A 21,288-nucleotide genomic window follows, 5' to 3' on the forward strand; every position below is an offset into this window, starting at 1 on the left:
CTTTCATGGCTGTCACTATTCAATTACAAAAAAGAAAACCCTATTTAGATAGTATTTACAATCTGGACTGTGTTGCCTGAAAGGGCGGTGGAAGCAGATTCAATTGTGGCTTTCAAAAAGGAATTGGATAAATAGTTGAAGGGAAAAAATTTGCAGGGCTATGGGGAAAGAGCAGGGGAATGGGACTAACTAGATTGCTCTTACAAAGTGCTGGTACAGGTTCAATGGGCCGAATGGCCCCCTTCTGTTCTGATTCTATGATCCTATTTTTAAAAAAAAGGATTGTTTATGGGAGAATGTTTTTCTTTGTTCCCTGGCCAATATTGGTCAAAGTATGTTATGCCCCTGCTACCTCACGATGTAAAACTATTGTAAACAATTTTACAACACCAAGTTATAGTCCAGCAATTTTACAACACCAAGTTATAGTCCAGCAATTCCAAAAATTGCTGGACTATAACTTGGTGTTGTAAAATTGTTTACAATTGTCAACCCCAGTCCATCACCGGCATCTCCACATCACGATGTAAAACTAGCCAACCCTCCCGTAGGGCAGAGGATGCACTGTATTAGAAGCACGACAGCACTATTCCATGCAACGCACAGCGCATTATTCTGCTGCTAAAGTGCAGCTGTGTATAATGTGGTGTGTCCCTTTAAGGGTTCAGGTGGAATTTTTTTGTACCTTCCTGGCTGATTGCTCTCAGCAGGTCCTCGGTCAACTGGAGGTCAGATTAGCGAGTGTGACAGCTGAAGTGTGACGGACACAGATGCAATTTTTAAAATATATGTATATATTAAATCATATTGATTGGTGTAAACCCGTTCCTGTGAGGTGCTGCGATCGTTTGCTGTCTTTTGTATTGATATTATCAAGGATGTGGCGCGCTCACTCTAGCAGTTGGTGTCTGGTGCAACAAAGTGCCGCATGAACCTGACCCGCACTATAAAACGCCCAATGAAACTCGAACCATATTGTAGCCCTCAACTCCAAGGATGCTTTTCTAATCTCGAAGTTCAGCGAGCCTGTACACCGTGAGCTCCGACATCGAAAGCTCCTTGATTAGATTCGTGGCCGCTATCTGCGAGGCGGTCGGCAACCCGCTTCCCACCCCAGAGGGAAAACCATTTGGAATTCACTTCTGTCCCTGGTGCTTGTGAACTTTCGGGCTCACACTTACACAAGCATAACGTATAAAGCGTAGTGACCACGCATGCTCATTTGTTTTCCTCTTCAGTCTCACAAGAGCACTCCTCTCGGTGTAAAATTACTTAAAGGGGCCACATCCTTGGTTTAAAAAAATGCTTGGAAAGCTATTTTCTCCCTTTTCGTTGGTCAATATATGATACGATTAAAATGAAAGTATCACTGTGCAGCAAAAGTCACCTCATTATTTTGTGCTGCGCCGCTCTCCCTCCTCACCAGGCGGCCAGTTCCCCCTTCAGATAAGCGGGTGGGGCAGTAAGACTGCTGCTGCTACGTGATTGGCCAACAAGGGGCTCCCAGGTGAGATGGGTAATGTGTCCCCCCCCCCCCTGTACTGGGAGGGGCTCTATCTGCTTCACTGTACCAATCTTTAGTTGACCCTTTCCGTACTGCAGATGTACATTCCAGCTACATGTATAAACGTGTTCTTTGAGCACAATGTACCGTCTTCACTGTGATTTTTTTTGTTTGCTCATTAAGTTAATCCCCTTACCAGGGACCACTGAGACAAGCTGTAGTAATACCACTGCTGCACCAACTGAGATCATTACAAACCACAGATTGAATCTGGCCAAAACGGGAGTGCATTCAGTCACTGCACCACTGGGAGTGGACTTACTAATCTAACATTATTTGGGTTTGTTGCCGTGCCATTCCCTGGCTTAGTGGGGCAAGTAGACCTTTATCTAACCGCAGTGGGCTCTGTTCTCTCCTATGAATGAGTGGCCAGCCTCTGTTCCATCTCCTCCCTCACCAAGTGGGGAATCATAAGGGAAAACCCACATGTAGCACAGAACATCAGAAAGACAAATACACCACCTGGCTCCACAAATCCACTGTTACCTGATTGTTTAATAGAAGCAGGCACAGAGGTGTGAATCTAACTCTGTGTTCTGAACAGTTCTGGAACCGCCCCCCCAACAGCTGAGTGAGTTTATCCAGCATGGATCTGAGTCATGGAGACCTGATGGGTCCCAGGTTTGATCCCCAGTTTGTGCTGTTACCTGCTCCTCTCAGCTGCAGTGGTGGTAAGGGTGCAACTATTAGCCTGTTCCTGATTTCTATCCAAGACCCTGCATGAGCATGCACATCTGGTGAGGATAGAATCAGGGTAAGCTGCAATTCTCCTCCTGTGGTCAAATAGCCTACCAATACTCAATGTCGAGGCTCACACATAAATAACACTGGCGTACTGGAGGGTGACTGCAGCCTATGAAGCCATGTGTTAGTGAGGGAATCAACAGCTGGAGGGGAGAGGAAAAGAAAATTATGGGGAAAATAAACATTCCCAGATGCCAACAGGCAGGTGCCTGATTCAGAAAAAGTCAATAATGGATGAGTACATAACCAGAACTAACCTTCTCCAACATGGATATTGATCTACATGACTCATTATAGAGCTCTCACAGGGAGTGAGAGAAAATATAAAATAGGCTTTATGACAGAAGCCCAATCTTTTTTCCAGGAAGAGATTCCATGCAGTCTTACCTTGGTATTAAACTGTTTTGAAACCACTATTTTCTTTTGTTGTTGGACTCGTTTTTGTGAAATAGGCAGGTTAGTGTTATGTTTGAAATGTGGAGTTAGTATGGACTCTGATGATCTCACACCTGTATATCCCAACTTGACAACTGAGGCATCCAAATATTTGCCTGTTCCAAACAAAAACAAAAGTTATCTACCACAGGGGTCCTGAATGAGCTACCGACAGTGAATAGTCAAACTGTGGTTGCTAGGAGGCCAAACTCTATCAACCTCCGCTTATATACCCATTCCTTCAGAAAGCCAACTGCTCTAAAATAGCTTCCCACTGTGATCACCAGGAACTGAAAGCTTAGCCATGAATAATATTGGATAACAGAGCAGTTTAAAAAACTTGTACTTAAAATCAATGCCTTTGGTCATGATTAGTTGCTAACTGCAAATTTGTTATGCACTTCCTCACCTGGCCCTTGTTGCCATGGAGTCTTAGCAACTAATGCTACACTAATGTGAATCAACTTTAATGATTAAAACAGAGATCACAGTCACAACACATCCAATTCACTTGAATCAGGAGCCCTCTCATATACAGTACCAAGAAAATAGGATATAACAATTGATAGGAAGTAGAATTGAAGTCCGATAAAACTTGGCTTTATCCTGTGCCCCATTTCTGCTGCACCAAGAGGATGGTGGGTGGGTCAACCTTGCTAGTCTTGTATGTCTTCCAGATTTAGAACAGGGTGGAAATGGCTTAGGCTTGCAATAGCTTGCCTTCCTGACTGCCTTCTTGTTGGCAAATGGCATGTAGTATAGTAGATGGAAGAAAGACTTGGGTCAAAATGAACAAAGGGGAAAATATGATAAATTCAAACTCCAGTCCTTTAGTGCATTTGAAATAATTCAGAATCAACTAACCCAGCTTCTATTCACACCCGAGCTGCTTTAAGGAAATAAAATGATTGCATTACTCGAACAGCAAAAGGTTGAAATAAAATCATTCTAGAAGGTATCCAAACTTCCAGCTCAGACAACTCAGTTTGACTTGAGTTTATATTTCTTACTTGCTGGTTTACCCTGTTTCAATTTCATGGGCTGGAGGTTTGGAAAGGGCAGTTCTTAGCTCTGTTGTTTCATTAGTGGATACATTCTAAATCCAAACACCAGGATCTGTTCGGGCCAGCAACATGAGGTATATGGGAATTAACAGGATTGTTGGATTTAAACTTTATATGTGGCCCTGAAGCTCCATAGTACACATTTAAGGGGCCCAGGAAGACAAGAAGCTTGGACACCACAGTTGTAGGTAATTTAATTTTACTTGGTTTCAGACTTCTACACAGACTGAGTAAAATTCCATAAAAATGGCCAGAACTGACACATCATGAAATGAGTGGGGAAAGAGCACCCTCTTCTGGTAGACTAAATGTATATCAACTGATTCACAGTCTTGTTGAGCAGCACTTTGTTTTTCAGAATATATAATTCCCTTTTGCCCCTCTCCTGGGCCACTTAATCCCACTCTCGAGACTTTTTTTTATTTTGAAGGTAAGCACCTTCGTTTCCACTCGAAGACACCCAGAACAGAAAAGTTTCATGCAAGCCCAATGATAACAACTTGCATTTATATAGGGCCTTAAACAACAACAATAACTTTCATTTATATAGTGCCTTTAACGTAGTAAAACATCCCAAGGCGCTTCACAGGAGTGTAATCAGACAAAATCTGACACCAAGCCACATAAGGAGATATTAGGGCAGGTGACCAAAAGCTTGGTCAAAGAGGTAGGTTTTAAAGAGTGTCTTAACGTAGAAAGATACTTCAGGGGGGAAGAAACAGTGGGGGAGTTAGCAAGCAGAGGGGTTTAGTGAGGAAGTTTTATTCAGTTTCAGACTTCAACACAAAGTAAAAATCCATAAAAAGATAGAACTGACACATTATGAAGTGAGTGGGGGAATGGAAATCCTATCCCTCATTTTTAAATGTCTTATGCAGTGCATATATATAAAAAAAAAACAATTAAAAAGAAAATGAACAGAATCAGTAGAACTGGAACATACAAGCAGGTTATCAGTGCAATGTAGGTGTTCATCCAAACCCCTACTTAGGTAAACATGAGCAATGTTGGTTAATCTCCACTGTTTGGAAATCCAAACACGAATTTCATAAAATGGTTAAAGTTGTCCATTTTTGTGTTAATAAATGGCGCAGGTTCAGGTGTTAACTGCTGCACTTGTTTGGCAAGGACAGACATATCTGGGTTACTTTCACCTTCACTGCTATTGAACTCAATGGAATGAAAGTCGGGCAGGTGATCCGCTCAGACAGATTACTGCCCAGGTGGTGAAGGTAAAAATCAGCCCCCATCACCTTTAGTCCAACTTTGGAAGCGATATATCAAACTCCCCTCCTCTGTATTTTAGCTACTCAAAATGCTACGTTGCAGTATGAAGATTTAGGTTAAATCAGGAGATGCAAATCTAACTAGTTGGGAAAGTGACGACAATTGTCCAGGATTCCATTACATAACAAAGGTCAGAATTCAGGATTTAAGAAAGAAATGAGCTTGCATAGAGTGCACAAGTCCCAGTGAGTTCCACGATGCTCTCTTTCCTTCTAATTATAGGATCCCTAGTATCAATGCTTCAACTTTAATGCCATGAAGTAACCTTACTTTTGGAACGGCAGAGAGCACTGTCCTTGCTGCTCTGGTCACATAGTGCATCAGTGTGGAGACGCAACGCCACACAGAGAAGTGTGAAATGGAAAGGAACTAGAAGTGGTGGGAACATTTTAAAATAGTATAAAATACAAAAAGATATGGTGTATTGCAGGTAGCAACATCTCAAGTGTAACAGGGTAGAACATATAACTAATTTGCAGAGTCCCTCTTGCTGCCGAATATTGGCAGACGACTTAAGATGGGCAGCAGAGGCTTTATAAGATTAACTAAACTTGACCTTTTTTTTTTGAGGTGGGATAAATATACAATCAGTGTTTCACATCTGTATCGATTTCTCAGCCAACTGAGCCAGCAGTTTAGCCAAAGGCATGACATTGTATTTGGTTATTCAGCTAACTGCAAGCTTAAAAAGCATTATCCAACACAAAGAACTCTCAAATAAAATATATATACTAACACCAATTTATATGGTCATTAATAAAATGTTGTAGGGCCAATAAAGTGTATAATCAGTGGACCAAGCCTCTCTAGACATCAGGTACTCCAGTGTGCTCAGCCAGGAGAGTTCTGATGAAAGGTCATCGACCTGAAACATTAACTCTGTTTCTCTCTCCACAGATGCTGCCTGATCTGCTGAGTGTTTCCAGCATTTTCTGTTTTTCTTTCAGATTTGCAGCATCCCCAGTATTTTGCTTTTGTTTTAATGTTATTCACCTGAATGTTTCTGGGATTGAGGGTGGATCACAGGCATCAGGATGCTCTTCGGAGATCCACCTACTGAGCAAAAGGTGAATTTTCTGTGCTCCTTTTACACTCCAATTGTGAAACAAAAGCTGCACGAGTGAAGAATGGGGTGAGTAGAATATGATGAAAAGTTAAAGTATTCAGTGACTGAAAATAATTCCAAAAAAAAAAAGGAAATGCTGCCTTTACAGAAAACAGAATCAGGGCACTGATTTTCCAGATCAGACAGAAGGCATTATTGTCTACTCCCTGATGGATGAGAAAAGTCTTCAGTGAAGTGATTTTGGACAGTTTCTAATGAACATGGGTCCACAATAGGAACTGACCTTCAGATTCACCACTGATTTGACATATTTGGCTGGATCCAAGAGACTCTTACTTGGGAGGGGGGGGGGGGGGGGGGAGGTGCTGTTACTGAGAACAAATACAAAAGTGGTTCCTTTCCCAATGCTTAGTCAAATCTTTAAAAAAAAAATCTGCATGTGTGACTTGGCTGCAAAATTTACAACATGTCAGAAACAATCTCCCACTGCAATGCACATTGCTCAAAACTAAAAAATACTGGTCCGGAAAACATTAAGTTTCGTTTAAATTAATTCATATATGTGCTTTAAGTAAACAATGATATATATCTTTTTCTTTCTCTCTCAGATATTTGCATTGAATTTCCTTAGGGAAAACCTGCCTCCAAGCACAATCATTCTAACACAGGAGGCAAGATAGCTGTGGCAAGCTTTTGAATTCTGGAGTCTCAGTCTCGCACTAATGCAGGAACAAATCCTCGTCAACACAACACAGAGACGTCTTGGGTAAACACAGATGGCCACTCCCCAGTTTTGCATTTAAGGTTTACTTGCTTTTTCTGGAATTGAGGTAATTTGTGGAAAGTAACACCATGCTGTGCAACAGCAGTGAGGCTTCAGAATCTGAAAGCAGAAAATATTTCAGTTTCATTTTTTTTTTATTTTGCCAACCTGTAGGTGCTTTAGATACACTTTCTACTAGCACACAAAAACTAACCACGTTAAAATTTCCAGCTCCTATACTGATCACAGCTTTTACAGTTTTACTTTATCAGAAACCTGGTGACTCTCTGAACTACATACAGGGCTAACTAGAATCACCTCCAAAATCATAAGTGGGTCTCGGGAGAACAGTCTTTACTGTGCCATTACAAAATTAACACCTTTTTTCCTAAGAGATGCAGGATTTCACAAAGGGTTTTATTTACTGGAAATTAAACAGTTTAAAGAGAGATATAACTGGAACCTGATCCTCCAGATGTGAATTCTTGGGTTCAGCAGCTCCATAGATTTATATCCTCTTTCTGGTGCTGAAATCTTAACACTGCTAGATTACATTCCAAAAAGTTTCCTTCACAAAGACTGAACACAATCGTGTAAAAAAAAACATGTACATGTGGACCAGTGTGCTATGGATGGTAGACTCCAGAGGATGGTAATGACTATAACACACAGGGGTATAGAGTAGACAGGAAAGGTGGTGGTGTAACCCTGTGTGTCAGAGACACCTGGGAAGTTAAAGAAATTGATCCTATTGGAAGTAGAAAGTTACACAATGAATTACTCTGGTTGAACATCTTTAAAGTGACAAGGGCAAAACTAATGTATGGTTAGGACCACCAGATTAGAATAAGGAAGAAAGTTTGATCTATGAAGAGGTAGGAAGAGCATGTGAAAGCCCTAATATTAATTAGGTTTACTCAAATGCTTCAGAGTCCAAGTTGGTCAGCGTAATGCTTCATGATCCAATGTGTCAGGGAAGCCACAAGAGGCAGTGCTCATCTCAACTTGGTAACGGTAAGTGATCCGGATAACACGAGAAAATGGTATTCATAGCATCTTTGGGGGACAGTGACCATAGAATGATCAAGTGCAATATGATCTGGTATTCAGAACTAAGACTAGGAGCCAGGTATATAATCTTAAAAAAGACTAACTTCAAAGAAATGAGGAAAGGGCTTAAGCAAATTGGGGAAGTTTACAACACTTCAATACAGTACAAATGGAACACCTTTAAAGGCATAATACAGACCATGCAATATAAATGCATACCCAGAATTGGCAAGAGTAGACTAAACAAGCTGGACCCTGAATTGAATAACAAATGAATCAGAAGTGAAGTGAGGGAAAATTACCCCTACAAATTCTACAGGGGGAAAGTGAAATGAGTATCAGAACGTGCAGATACACATTAAAAGGATGGTCAAAAGGGCAAAGAACTTGGGGGGGAAAAAAAGCTTGGTTCAGTTGCTAGCACTCTCACCTCAGTCAGAAGGTTGTGGATTCAGGGCCCACTGCAGATTTGAATACATAATCTAGGCTGACACTTCAGTGCAGTACTGAGGGAGTGCTACATTGTTGGAGGTGCCGCCTTTTGTACGAGACGTTAAACTGAGACCTCCATCTTCCATTCCCATGGCACTATTTGAAGAGGAGTAGGAAGTTCTCCCGGTGTCCTGGCCAACATCAACCAACATCACAAACAGATTAACTGTTCATTCATCTCACTGATGTTTGGGAGCACAAATTGGCTGCAGCATTTGCCTACATAGCAAGTGACGACACTTCAAAAGACTCATTGGTTGTAAAAACACTTTGGGATGTCTGAAGGGCTTGAAAAGCTGATATATAAATGTAAGTTCTTTCTTAACGCCAGGTACAGAATACCATTGGCAGAGGCCTAGTACTGGGAGCAAATTGCTTTTCTCCACTCAAGGGCTGGGAAAGGTGAGCAATGTAGGGAAACCTAAACAGTGGAACAAAATAATAAAATCAGTGCAGCAGGGGCCTGATTCACAAGTCAGATATGCAATTGTTTAGGGATTGGATTCATGTAGCTGCAGAAACTGCCAATAGTGCTAGACTACATTTCAAACATGAGGCCTGGAAACATCTGCTCATTAGTTTTTTTTTAAAATTGTTGGAGTGATGCATGTTATTGTGCTGTACTTATGAACTCTTCCCACTTTTCCCCTCACCTCATGCATTTTTATCCATGCTAATAGGGTAAGATAGGCATGCAGCCTGCTCCCTGCTTCTGTTAAAGTTGTCTGGAGTTGGGAGTGGCGTGAGGAGATTCTCCCCTTGCTTTTCTATCCTGTGGGAAAACTCTTGGCTTTCACTTGCTATTCCCATGATGCTACATCCAAGAATGTGTATCGTTGATGCAAAATGCATCCTAACACCTTAATTAACAACATATAGAATTATGAAAAGGGTTGTTAGGTCAAGGAATCTCCGACTGGAAACAATGGAGGAAGCAGAATTCATAATAGCTTTTAAAAAGGTGTATAAATATTTGAAGAAAAACACTCCAAAGGGTATGGGAAACAGATTAAGTGGGTAGCTCTTTCAAAGAGTGGGCACAGCACGATGGGCCGAATTACTTCCTCCTGTGTTGTAAAATTCTGTGATTCTATACACACTATCATGTTACCTGAAAGACAACCTTCAGCAACAAGAGGCTGATAAATGCACTTGCAACATTATTCATGTTGCTCTGTGTCCTTTTACCTTTTAATTTCTTAGAAAGCTGGACCCATTTGGTTAACCAATCCTTGCACTGTGCTGGGCTCAGGTGCACTGAGTTCAGACCTCTTACGTGGCATGCCTTGAAATCAGAACAACAACAAAACAATGATCAGGCTAATCATGTTCAGAGAGACAAATCAAAAAAAGAGAGAAAACAGCATTCAGCATTTCCCTTTTATTAATCTGTAGGACAACCAGATTTCCTTATTCCAGTGATGTACATATTTCATTTCCAATGTCTTGTAACAATGACATTTCATTATACAAATATAGAAGAGATTCTTTAGAAAAAGTCAATGTTCTTTAAAAGGTAGAAAAGCCAGCATTATATTTAGCTCGTGTCACTGACAGGCTCAAGCTGAGCCCAGCTCTGGTCTGCACATCTGACTTGCAAATAGCTGAATCGACTCAAGACAGTTGCACGCCATACACAGGCCAAGCTCGAGCATTAGCCTCTAATGTGTTCGTCACGGGGTTTCTTGTGATAACGGTCTGCTTATTCAGCAGGGCAAAAATTCATTCCACGATGTTAGTAATGTGCTACTAGCATGGTGGAGTAATGAAAGAAAAACCTAACAATAAACAACCCACTTTAATGACACTACCTGTATTTACAATACAAAAAACTTACAGCACAAAAAATTAGAAACATTGGACAATGGCAGTGACCAGCGCTCCCTGTTCAGGTCACCTGAGCATAATTTTGCAAGGACACAGTGGGGAAATTCAAAACAAAATACTTTCGCCAGGCCAATTTGAAACAATAGGTTCAAGGCATAAAACAAAGTAATATTTCTGCCTCCCCCCCCCCCACCACCACCAATACTACTGTCCATTCAAGAGACGAGGCAACACAATCGGATTCTGGGTCTCTTTCAAAGTGTTCCTCCGGGCCCCGCAAAAATAATCTGGACCGCTACCCCCTCCCCCTTCACTTAACTTGCTGGAGGCCTGGATGTCTTGATATTAGGAGGCCTCAATCCGGTGAACTGTATCGGAACGCCTGTTTGGTGCCCCGCAGCTTGCTGGCCCGATGTTAATGAGGCCAGTGCCTCAGAATCATGGCCACTACTTTGCCGCGGGTACAGATGATCGACCGGCGCACTCGGCCGCCCAAGTCAAAATCAACCTCCCTATCTCTGTAACCTCTTCCAGCCCTACAACCCTCCGAGACCTCTGCGTTCCTCCAGTTCTGGCCTCTTGTGCATCTCAGGCTTCCTTCGCCCCACCATTGGCGGCTGTGCCTTCAGCTGTTTAGGCCCCATGCTCTGGAATTCCCTCCCTAAACCTCTCTTGCTCTCCGCCTCCCTCTCCTCCTTTAAGACCTTCATTAAAACACACCTCCTCGACCAAGCTTTGGGTCATCCCTCTTAATATCTCCTTTGGTTTAGCCTCCATTTTTATCTGATCATGCTACTGTGAAACATGTTGGGACGTTTTTCTACATTAAAGGCCTTATATAAATATAAGTCGTTGTTGATATACCAGCTGCACACAGTCAACCCTTTTACTTACAATCCTCAGTTCATCCTCCGACAGGTCATGCACTCCTAAGTTATTTAGAGCTTGGTCCAAATGACGAATCTCCATTATGTGGCTCCAGAGGCGACGGCGCAGGATGAAGATGGGCAAATGTGGAGTGAGGAACATCACCTGACTCAAGATTTTCTAAGAAGGTAACAGCAGTTGTTATAAGAGACAAAGGGACACAGGTGAATGAGTGTAACATTTCTTTTGTACCTTTCACTTCAAAATGTAATCAGAGTTTTAAAAAAATCAGCCTAGAAATTTCACTGTGCAAAATGCCCAACACTAGTGTGTGAAATTACTTTGTTCGCTATCTTAACAAAGGAGTTGATCTGTTTAAAACACAGCATGCTGGAGTACCAATGACCTGTGTCATCATTTAAACTCGCTTACTTTGAAGGTTAACTGGTTGACAGAAATAAACATCTCTCAAGGTTTCAGCCACTTCCTTACCATCTGGTGTGCATCAATGCGTCGTATTCCTAAAGGAGGCCGAGAAAACAGTATTGCCACCGCATGCAGCTGGGAGATTTCTGGGTGCATGCCTTCCTGAATCTTCATTTAAATACAGAACAATGTGTCAGCACAAATCCACTGGCAGCCAAAAAAACAGCTTCCTATAATCAGAAACTGGGTAAACAATGCATTTAATGTCCAAGACCAGGTTTATTGCCTCAGAACAGCTGTCGTGTAGGTCAAGAAAGCAATTGAAACTTATTGAGAGGATAAATGATTGGATAGAAACATGGAGCAACACACCGACAGTGCCCAACAGCCCTGTAAATCTAATTTAGCAGATCTGGTAAAAAATTAAATAAAGCTCTTTTTTTTGGAGGGCGGAGGATTTTTTCTCTACTGGGGAATGGAACTTTTGCCCCTGCACTCAAGGGTCAGATACAGCATGGGTTAGATGTAGGGTAAAGCTCTCTCTTGCTGTATATGCCTTAACCCCTAAACTGAGAACAGCACTCACAGGTATGACATTTCTATTTCCCACACCAGCCGTCCTTGTGGCCTCTCTGTGCGAGACAGCCTGCAAATCTACACTTAAATGTCTTATATCTGTCATGTGCGTCCAGTTTGTCTTTTACGTCGTGACGATCTAGTCTTTCAATTTTCTTCTTCTTCTTCTTCATTGGTTAAATGCTATTTCTTCCTTATTGATTAAATCTCTGTGCTTTCCCCATCAGTGGTTATTTTCGACTTTTGTTATTCACTAATAATGTTATTCAAAACTTTTATCCCCAATTACAAAAGAATCTTCAAGCTAGTCACCATGACAGTTCGTGACACACCCCTGTATACACTTTTTTTCCCCCCCCTCTTACTTTCGGTCTTATTGTACTATTCGCCAGCCAAGATGGTAGGTAGGTGATCTGCTTCCAGGCCTCTACTTGGCAGACTAACCAGCTGCCGGGAGTTATGTAAAAACCTGGGGATACGTGTTCACTTTTTCCGCTACTCCATTTTGGACAATGCCAAGTATCAGCATGGTGCCTTCCCAATGAGATGGCTAAGATTGGGAATAAAACATGCAGAGAATCAGACACAAACTTGCATCTTGCCACTCCACAGTACACAAATAGGCAATGCCACAACACCTGACAGGTGCCCGTTTCAAAGTAATAAGCTTGAGAATGATACTTTCCCCCAGTGCAACATGTTTGTGTACATACTTTACTGGCGAGGTGCAATAGTTGGCCTTTCAGTTGTCTGTCTGGAACTCTTGACGCTGCTTTGAACAAACTGCTCACAGCATCTGGGTAAACCTGTGCCCGCATCGAGTGGTAGATTTCGGTGAACTCCTGCTGCTGTTCCTGGGTCCAAAAGTGTCTTATTAACAACTGCCGTGGATAGAAATACCTACAAATAATAAAATGTTGTGTACAGATTTAGGAAACATATGGGTTCAACAGTTCAGTGCTGACAGTTAATTCACTAATTCTGACACTGGTGTATCTTTACTGCCCTAAAAGCCCTCATAAAGCTCCAAAACCACTGCTTGTAAAGGCATTTACTGCATCCAATCCACGTGGTACATCATTCTGCAGTGCTGTTGGCAGTGCACATAAACACTTTAGGGTATTACAGCTTATAACAGTGACTACACTTCAAAAGTACTTCATTAGCTGTAAAGCACTTTGGGACGCCAAGGTCATGAAAGGCATTATATCAATGACAGTTCTTTCTTTCCTTATAGAACTTGAGTTCTTTGATGAGGTAATGGAAAGGGTTGATCTCATGTATATGGACTTTCAAAAGGGGTTTGATAAAGTACCATATAATAAACTTGTTAGCAAAATTGAAACCCATGGGATTAAATGGACAGTGGCTGCGTGGATACGCAATTGGCTAAGGGACAGAAAGCAGAGCGTGTTTTTCAGACTGGAGAAAAGTATACAGGATGTCCCCCAGGAGTCGATATTAGGACCACTGCTCTTTTTGATATATATTAATAACCTGGACTTGGGTATACAGGGCATAATTTCAAAGTTTGCTGATGACACAAAACTCAGAAATATAGTCAACAGTGAGGAGGATAGTAACAGACTTCAGGAGGACATAGGCAGACTGATGAAATGGGCAGACACATGGCAGATGAAATTTAATGCAGAGAAGTGTGAAGTAATTCATTTTGGTAGGAAGAATGAGGAGAGGCAATTAAACGAAATGGTACAATTTTAAAGAGGGTGCAGGAACAGAGAAACCCGGGGCTTACGTACACAAATCTTTGAAAGTGGCAGGACGAGTTGAGAAGGCCGTTAAAAAAAGGCATACATGATCCGTGGCTTTACAAATAGAGGCATAGAGTAAAGAGCAAGGAAGTTATGCTAAACCTTTATAAAACACTGGTTAGGTCCCATCAATTCGAGCCACCACACTTTAGGTAGGATGTCAGGGCCTTGGAGAGGGTGCAGAGATTTACTGGAATGGTTCCAGGGATGAGGGACTTCAGTTATGTGGAGAGACTGGAGAAGCTGGGGTTGTTCTCCTTAGAGCAGAGAAGGTTAATTGGAGATTTGATAGAGGTGTTTAAAATCATGAATGGTTTTGATAAAGTAAATAAGGAGAAACTGTTTCCAGTGGCGGAAGGTTTGGTAACGAGAAGACACAGATTTAAGATAATTAGCAAAAGAACCAGAGGCGACATGAGGAAAAAAATTTTTACACAGCGAGTTGTGATGATCTGGAATGCACTGCCTGAAAGGGTGGTGGAAGCAGATTCAATAGTAACTTTCAAAAGGGAATTGGATAAATACTTGAAAAGGAAGGATTTTCAGGGCTATGAGGAAAGAGCAGGGGAGTGGGACTAATTGGATAGCTCTTTCAAAGAGCCGGCACAGGCACAATGGGCCGAATGGCCTCCTCCTGTGCTGTAAAGATTCAGAGAAAATGAATCCATTTACAGCATCAGTTGGCACTAGGTGGCATGATGATATTACTAAAACCAAAGAGCACAAGAAGGATGTGAACAAAATAATTGATAAAACTTCCAGAAATTAGCTTTTTTCCATTTACCGTACAATCTGGCATATAAGTTACAGCTTCATGTAGGTTTTTAATGACCTGTAGGTGCAAGCTGTACTTTATAACAATCTCAAAAGCGTTATTTGCTAGCTGGCATAAGAATTGTGGAAGTGCCTTTTATACCACTGTGGTCAATACACTATTTTATGGTACACAAGTTCAAAGCTTTGGTCAAAACGTATTTAAAAATAAGGCTGGACTGACCTGACCTGTGACTGTCCAGCTCTAGAGCATATTGAAAATTAATTCTTAAAATACTCACATCAATATAAACACCATATAGTTTGCAAATGGTGGAATTGAGAGAAGCACCACAGGTATCACCTTTATAACATCTCTGCGAAACTGGAAGAGAAAAGCTTTTTATAGGTTACTGCTAAAAACTTCTGATATCACCAGGTAGGCAACACAGTCAGTTTACTTGAAATCATTGTACAGTATGTAGTTCCATAAACACACACATACAAAGCTTGAATATGTTGCTAAATTCATCACTGCTCACTCCAAAATGAAATATTACTTGTTACTTCAATTTCTACTTCATTTCTTTCTCTTTTGTGCAAGAGATCTTTTTGGTGTGTTCATCAAAGTGAGGGACATTAGTGTCGGGGAATGGGACACTTCCTATTTCAGCCATCTAGTGTCAGCAACGAGGACACCCAAATCAGTTATAGCACAATTAGATGCAGAGTAAAGCTCCTTCCATTGTGCCCCAATCTCAGAGGACCTGACCACTCTCCTCTACATCAAAGTGACATTTTCCTTTTCTTACACCAGGTACCCTAAGAGCAAATTAAAAATCTCTGGATCTCACTTATGTCCACCCCACCCCAAAACCATTGGTGGGCCTTAAAGTGGCACTGGTAGAAGCTTTGGAGATATCTGCGTTTGTCTAATTTCTCAGTCAGAGACCAGGGTGTGTGACTCAGAAGAACGAGGATAAAGCATACACAAATGGGGAAAAAGGTCTTTTGAACAATCACTATCCTGTGAAGAAAACCTTGTCTTTAATGCCTCATTGCTTGGAATGGGAACAAAGGAATGAAATGTAGCATTCTGCAGCAAAGTGACCGTCACTTACGAAGTGGAAAAAAGGCTCCCACCTGTCTTAATTTTTCCATTTCTCTGTAAGGCAGCTGGTTGTACTTGAGCCCCTGCTCAGCCATCTTATGCTTTATCACACTAACTTCCTTGAAGTCAAGAAACAATAAACGGAAACCTACAAGATACACAAAATGAGAAGTTATCAATAGTGAAAATGCAATTACTGTTTAAGATAATTGGCAAAAGGACCAGAAGGGAGACAAGGAGATGTTTTTCAAAGCAGCGAGTTGTTATGATCTGGAATGCACTACCTGAAAGGTTGGTGGAAGCAGATTCAATAATAAATTTCAAAAGGAAATTGGATATGTACTTGAAAAGGAAATATTTGCAGGGCTACGGGGAAAGAGCAGGGCTAATTGGATAGCTCTTTCAAAGAGCTAGCACAGGCACGATGGGCCAAATGGCCTCCTTCTGCGCTGTAAGATTCTATGATACTGCAAATGCTTGCAACAGCAGCAACACAGGATTTTGCAAGAATATAGATAAATGAGATAAAGGAACATACACAAATGCTCTCCACCATTCACTAAGTCCAATCTGTTAATGTGCAGAGAATCAGAAAGAAAGCAAGACGAACAAATTGTGAAAGAGGAAGACAGGCCATGGAAATGGAAGTGGAGAAGGTCCAGTCAAATAATGCTAGCAGCTTGTTTGCATGCGAGTACATTTGACAATGTAAAAAATAACCTTTAAAGAAACGTCACCATGATTACACATTCTCACTATGCTGAGTTCGTGATCTCAACCGAGCCAGTGAGAAGAATCTCTGTCAGGAGTCTCCTAATGACCCGTTATACAGTGGCATCAGTAGAGGCATGGGAATAAGGTTGCGCATGCTGCAAGGGAGACCAAGGGAAGGGGAGAAAGGGAAGGGAATGAGATTTCTTCAAAATTTATCAAATACTATCAAACTGAAAAGAGAACTGGCAAATGTATTAAATTTTACATCCATTCTGATTAAACTGTTTAAAAACAAGATGTCTCAATGTTCTGCTGAACCAATAATCTATGCAAGGCCAAAATTCCTGTTTTCACTAAATTTAGCAAAAATGCAGCAGAATAAAAACTAGTATTTAATCATGTCTTAGATACCTGGATATGTACAAATATATTTAATGGGTTTGATTTCACACTTTCACTTGCAATTTTTGTTTACTTGACACAGCCTTGACTGTCAGGAAATACCATGCGTTGTGCCGAATTCTGTACTTTCATTAGTGGGCTGGGCACTGCATTTTGTTTAAAGAAATGACAGTGTAACACTGTGGAAAGGTTGTGGACCTCAGACAGACATGCTCATAATACTCCCCCACCCCTTCTCCTGGAGGCACTGACTCTGGCTGGGGCATAGATCCACGACCGACCTACACTGGCTCCCTGTCCGATAAAAGCATAGAATTTAAAATTCTCATTTCATCCACAAATCTGTCTACAGCCTCACCCCACCCTTCCGATACGACCTCCACTGGCCTATCTCCCCTCCCACGTCCTCTGACTAGTCTCATGTATGCCACCCCCGCCCTACCTTTTTTAAAATTCGTTCACGGGATGTGGGCGTCGCTGGCGAGGCCAGCATTTATTGCCCATCCCTAATTGCCCTTGAGAAGGTGGTGGTGAGCCACCTTCTTGAACCGCTGCAGTCCATGTGGTGACGGTTCTCCCACAGTGCTGTTAGGAAGGGAGTTCCAGGATTTTGACCCAGCGACAATGAAGGAACGGCGATATATTTCCAAATCGGGATGGTGTGTGACTTGGAGGGGAACGTGCAGGTGGTGTTGTTCCCATGTGCCTGCTGCTCTTGTCCTTCTAGGTGGTAGAGGTCGCGGGTTTGGGAGGTGCTGTCGAAGAAGCCTAAGCAACCTCCTCCAGTCTACGTCGCCTCCCATGCCCTCCGACTCACTGACAATGGCCCCATGAATCCCCTACCCCATCCCCTTCACTCTTATAATTGGTGGCATAGAGTTCAGTCATCTCAATCCTACTCTCTGGAGGTCCCACCCCAAATCCCTCTGTCCACCTTTAAAAGACTGCTCAAAGCCTATCTCTTCATCAGTGCTTTCCATCTCTCCTACAATGGCTAAAACCATTCCTTTCTTCCTTTGTGAAATATTTTGGGACATTTTTGTAAGTTAAGGTGCAATATAAATGCAAGCCGTTGTTGTTGAATGGGGTCACTGAATAGCAATTAGGAGTGGGAACCCGGGCTGATTGTTTTCTCCTTCCCTAGCCTAGGGTTCCTGAAGTGAATTGTAGCACCCCCAAATGTGGTCCTGTCTGAGGCTAATGCAACAGAACACAAATTGAATCTTTTGGTCTGTATGGCCTAACACTACACTGGACAATGCCAGGAGAGACAGCAGGGACTATACAGACTATCTGTTAATGTAGTGGACGCCATTAAATTTATTGGTCTACTCCTAAACTGTAGCGACGAACAGCAAATGCAATTTTGACCTTTTCCTCTGTACACTTTCATATAGAGTATTGTATTGGTATATCATATCATGAGTTGTGTGCTCCTCTTTCTCCCCTATAGCTTTTGTCACATTTGCTTCTGGAAAATGAATGATCCATACCTTCAGACCATTAACTCACCTCTGAAAAAGGTTGAATAGATCACATAAAAACGTGGAAAGTTTCTTTCCAGAAATTTTTCGTATTTTGCATTCAAACGTTTGGCCTTTGAGATGATGGCTGAACTTAAAGTACTCCTCTTCGCTGTTGTAAAAAATTGTGACAACGGGTGACCAGTAAGCCTGGAAGGGGGGGGGGGGTGGGGAGAAAAGAGAATAAAATAATAGTCATCAATTAACCTGTAAGCAGTTTCATCACAATGAGGGTATGCTGTTGCTTTCTCACTGTACTTGGAGAGAGGGAGAGAGAAAAGAAAAAGGGGGAAAGAAAGAATACATCACCAGTGAACCAGATCCTGTCCGCACATATGCAGATTCCAGCAAGGATCACTGGACGGCAATCAAGAGCAGGAACTTTGGCTACTAGTCTAAGAGCACCGATGCCAACTGTAGTATCCCTCCTACTAGCCTGGCTGAGATCAGCTAACTCAACACAGACCAGGAAATAAACCTGCGATCTTCTAGTCTGTATGATTCAGCTACACACTTTACCAACCAAGTCACTGGGAAGCATCGTTACACTGTTAAGAAAGGGGGCATTGTCAAGATACAGCAAGTTTCAAATTGTGATTAGTGCGCACATTTTTGGGCTACATACAACAGCAAAATATTTGATTTGCGCTAAGAAGGTTTTGTAAAACCCAGCAGAGAATCTTGCACTATACATTTCAGCTGGATTTCTGGTGTATTTGCTTTGCACTCAGAAGGTTTTGTAAAACCCAGCAGAGAATCTCGCACTATACATTTCTGCTGGATTTCTGGTGTATTTGCTTTGCGCTAAGAAGGTTTTTGTAAAACCCAGCAGAGAATCTTGCACTATACATTTCAGCTGGATTTCTGGTGTATTTGCTTTGCGCTCAGAAGGTTTTTGTAAAACCCAGCAGAGAATCTTGCACTATACATTTCTGCTGGATTTCTGGTGTATTTGCTTTGCGCTCAGAAGGTTTTTGTAAAACCCAGAGAATCTTGCACTATACATTTCAGCTGGATTTCTGGTGTATTTGCTTTGCGCTCAGAAGGTTTTTGTAAAACCCAGAGAATCTTGCACTATACATTTCAGCTGGATTTCTGGTGTATTTGCTTTGCGCTCAGAAGGTTTTTGTAAAACCCAGCAGAGAATCTTGCACTATACATTTCTGCTGGATTTCTGGTGTATTTGCTTTGCACTCAGATTTTGTAAAACCCAGCAGGGAATCTTGCACTATATATTTCAATTACATTTCTGGTGTATTTGCTTTGCGCTCAAAATATGTTGTAAAACTCAGCATGGAATCTTGCACTATATTTTTCAGCTGGATTTCTGGTGACCTCATACTGGCCATCAAACTGACACTAGTCTTTCAATAGTAAACAGATCACAGAAATTCAGCTATTACATAGATTTTTGAGTCAATGTAAGAAAGACATTAATGTGCCCACACAGGTAAGCACACTTACTTTTACAATACTTGTCTGTTTGTCTATTAATAATTTGAATGCAAAATCTTCCCCGTAACTTTTAAATTGCACACACATGTAAAAACAATTGGCACAATGTGCTCTTCCTGCATCACATCACACACCATACCCCAGCCGAGAGTAGGCAGCTATCTCTTCCCTGTTGAGCAATTCCTAGTCTTTGCCTGATGCCTCCTTATGGCTAATAATGCAAACTCACTTTGTGAGGAATCAAAGGCCAAGTTTACATTCTGCCATTGCATGACACAGCCCTTTAAAACCCCAAATACTACACCACCTTTGCAAATGTACTTTCACATTAGATGAATTTGCTTGGAAAGATTCATGAAAATCACAATCATGAGATTAAAAAGTCAAGAAATACTGCCCCAAGGAAGACAGCATACTGCTAGAATAACATCTTATTGGACGTCAATGTTGAATGGGTATCAAGCATTCTTCCATCACTATACCACTTGAGATCACTACAGAACTCCGCAAACAAGTATGGGTAATGGAGAACAGCTGTAGCCACTACTATATACAGGAGAGCAGCTACAATTATAAAACAAAAGATAATTATTGAAAGCAAATTTAGATTTATCATATTGTCTGCCAGTTCTTAAGGGGCAGCTAATAAACCTGATATTTGTGCACCTACCTGAAGAATTCCTTTACTATCTAGTGGGAAATGATATACAAATTAGAACACCTATACGTAAGAACACATTCTTTAAATACACATAAATTATAGTGATTACAAATTTACTTTGCTTCTTTATAACCCTCAAAATGAGATGTGTTTCTGTCCATAGTTCATTTTAAAGACATATTTCATGCCTAGTAATTTACACAAATTGTAATAAACCTTTTGCTGTTTACTATCTGCCCTGTTTGCATTTGTCTGTGTCGGTTGCGGAGCTGGGCCGTCTAGAAATAAAAGCGCTAAAGCAGACACAGAGCTAGTGACTAATAATACATCACACGAAGGACTTCGATCGTTCCCTTTACAAAAAAAACCTCCCTTACTGTGAGACATAAACCGTTGGATAGTGTAAAAACTCCGAGAAGCGACATCCTCTCAGCCCCTGGAGCCGGAAGCAGCCTCTACCCAGTGCCATCTTAGAAAACGGGGGTTGGGCGGGTGCAAAGGTTATCGAGTCTCGCGATGTCATCCATCTCCTCAAAAAAAAATCAAGGTAATTTTAAAAAGTGTAGTAAAAAGAATACAGGTGGGGCTTCTAAATCTTATGTACTTGTCTTTTTTTCATCTTTATTATTACAATGGTCGAGATTTGATGGGCTTACTTTAGGAAGGATGGCAAAGCCAAGGAGACAGTACAGAAAAGATTCACATGGACTATAGCAGGGATGGGAGGCTGAAGTTA

General features: G+C 41.5%; 1 protein-coding gene across 2 annotated transcripts; it reads right to left on the bottom strand.

Moving 5' to 3' along the window:
* Positions 1 to 3,989: 3,989 nt before the first annotated feature.
* On the bottom strand, positions 3,990 to 21,028 carry letmd1 (LETM1 domain containing 1). Of its 2 annotated transcripts, none has more exons than XM_067976543.1 (9): positions 20,930 to 21,028; positions 18,426 to 18,586; positions 15,830 to 15,945; positions 14,989 to 15,071; positions 12,875 to 13,061; positions 11,652 to 11,753; positions 11,187 to 11,339; positions 9,654 to 9,750; positions 3,990 to 7,043 (listed from the first exon to the last, which is right to left on the bottom strand). In XM_067976543.1, the coding sequence occupies exons 1-9, from the start codon at positions 21,019 to 21,021 to the stop codon at positions 6,967 to 6,969; spliced, it is 1,068 nt and encodes a 355-aa protein (XP_067832644.1). In that variant the 5' UTR covers positions 21,022 to 21,028; the 3' UTR covers positions 3,990 to 6,966. The 2 variants fall into 2 exon arrangements, with proteins under 2 accessions (XP_067832644.1, XP_067832645.1); XM_067976544.1 differs by lacking the exon at positions 3,990 to 7,043 and adding an exon at positions 8,196 to 8,596.
* Between the last annotated feature and the right edge of the window lie 260 nt (positions 21,029 to 21,288).

The sequence above is a fragment of the Heptranchias perlo genome, chromosome X (assembly GCF_035084215.1).
Source record: "Heptranchias perlo isolate sHepPer1 chromosome X, sHepPer1.hap1, whole genome shotgun sequence".
In the NCBI taxonomy this organism is placed as follows: Eukaryota; Metazoa; Chordata; class Chondrichthyes; order Hexanchiformes; family Hexanchidae; genus Heptranchias; species Heptranchias perlo.

Excerpts from the sequence above, each read along its gene's own strand:
- letmd1 (XM_067976543.1), bottom strand. The coding sequence starts at position 21,021 with ATGGCACTGGGTAGAGGCTGCTTCCGGCTCCAGGGGCTGAGAGGATGT. Across the intron at positions 9,751-11,186 it reads CGGAGGATGAACTGAGGATT|GCATGCCACGTAAGAGGTCT; the intron begins GTAAGTAAAAGG and ends TCTGATTTCAAG. Across the intron at positions 7,044-9,653 it reads GCTTTCTAAGAAATTAAAAG|ATTCTGAAGCCTCACTGCTG; the intron begins GTAAAAGGACAC and ends TTCTGCTTTCAG.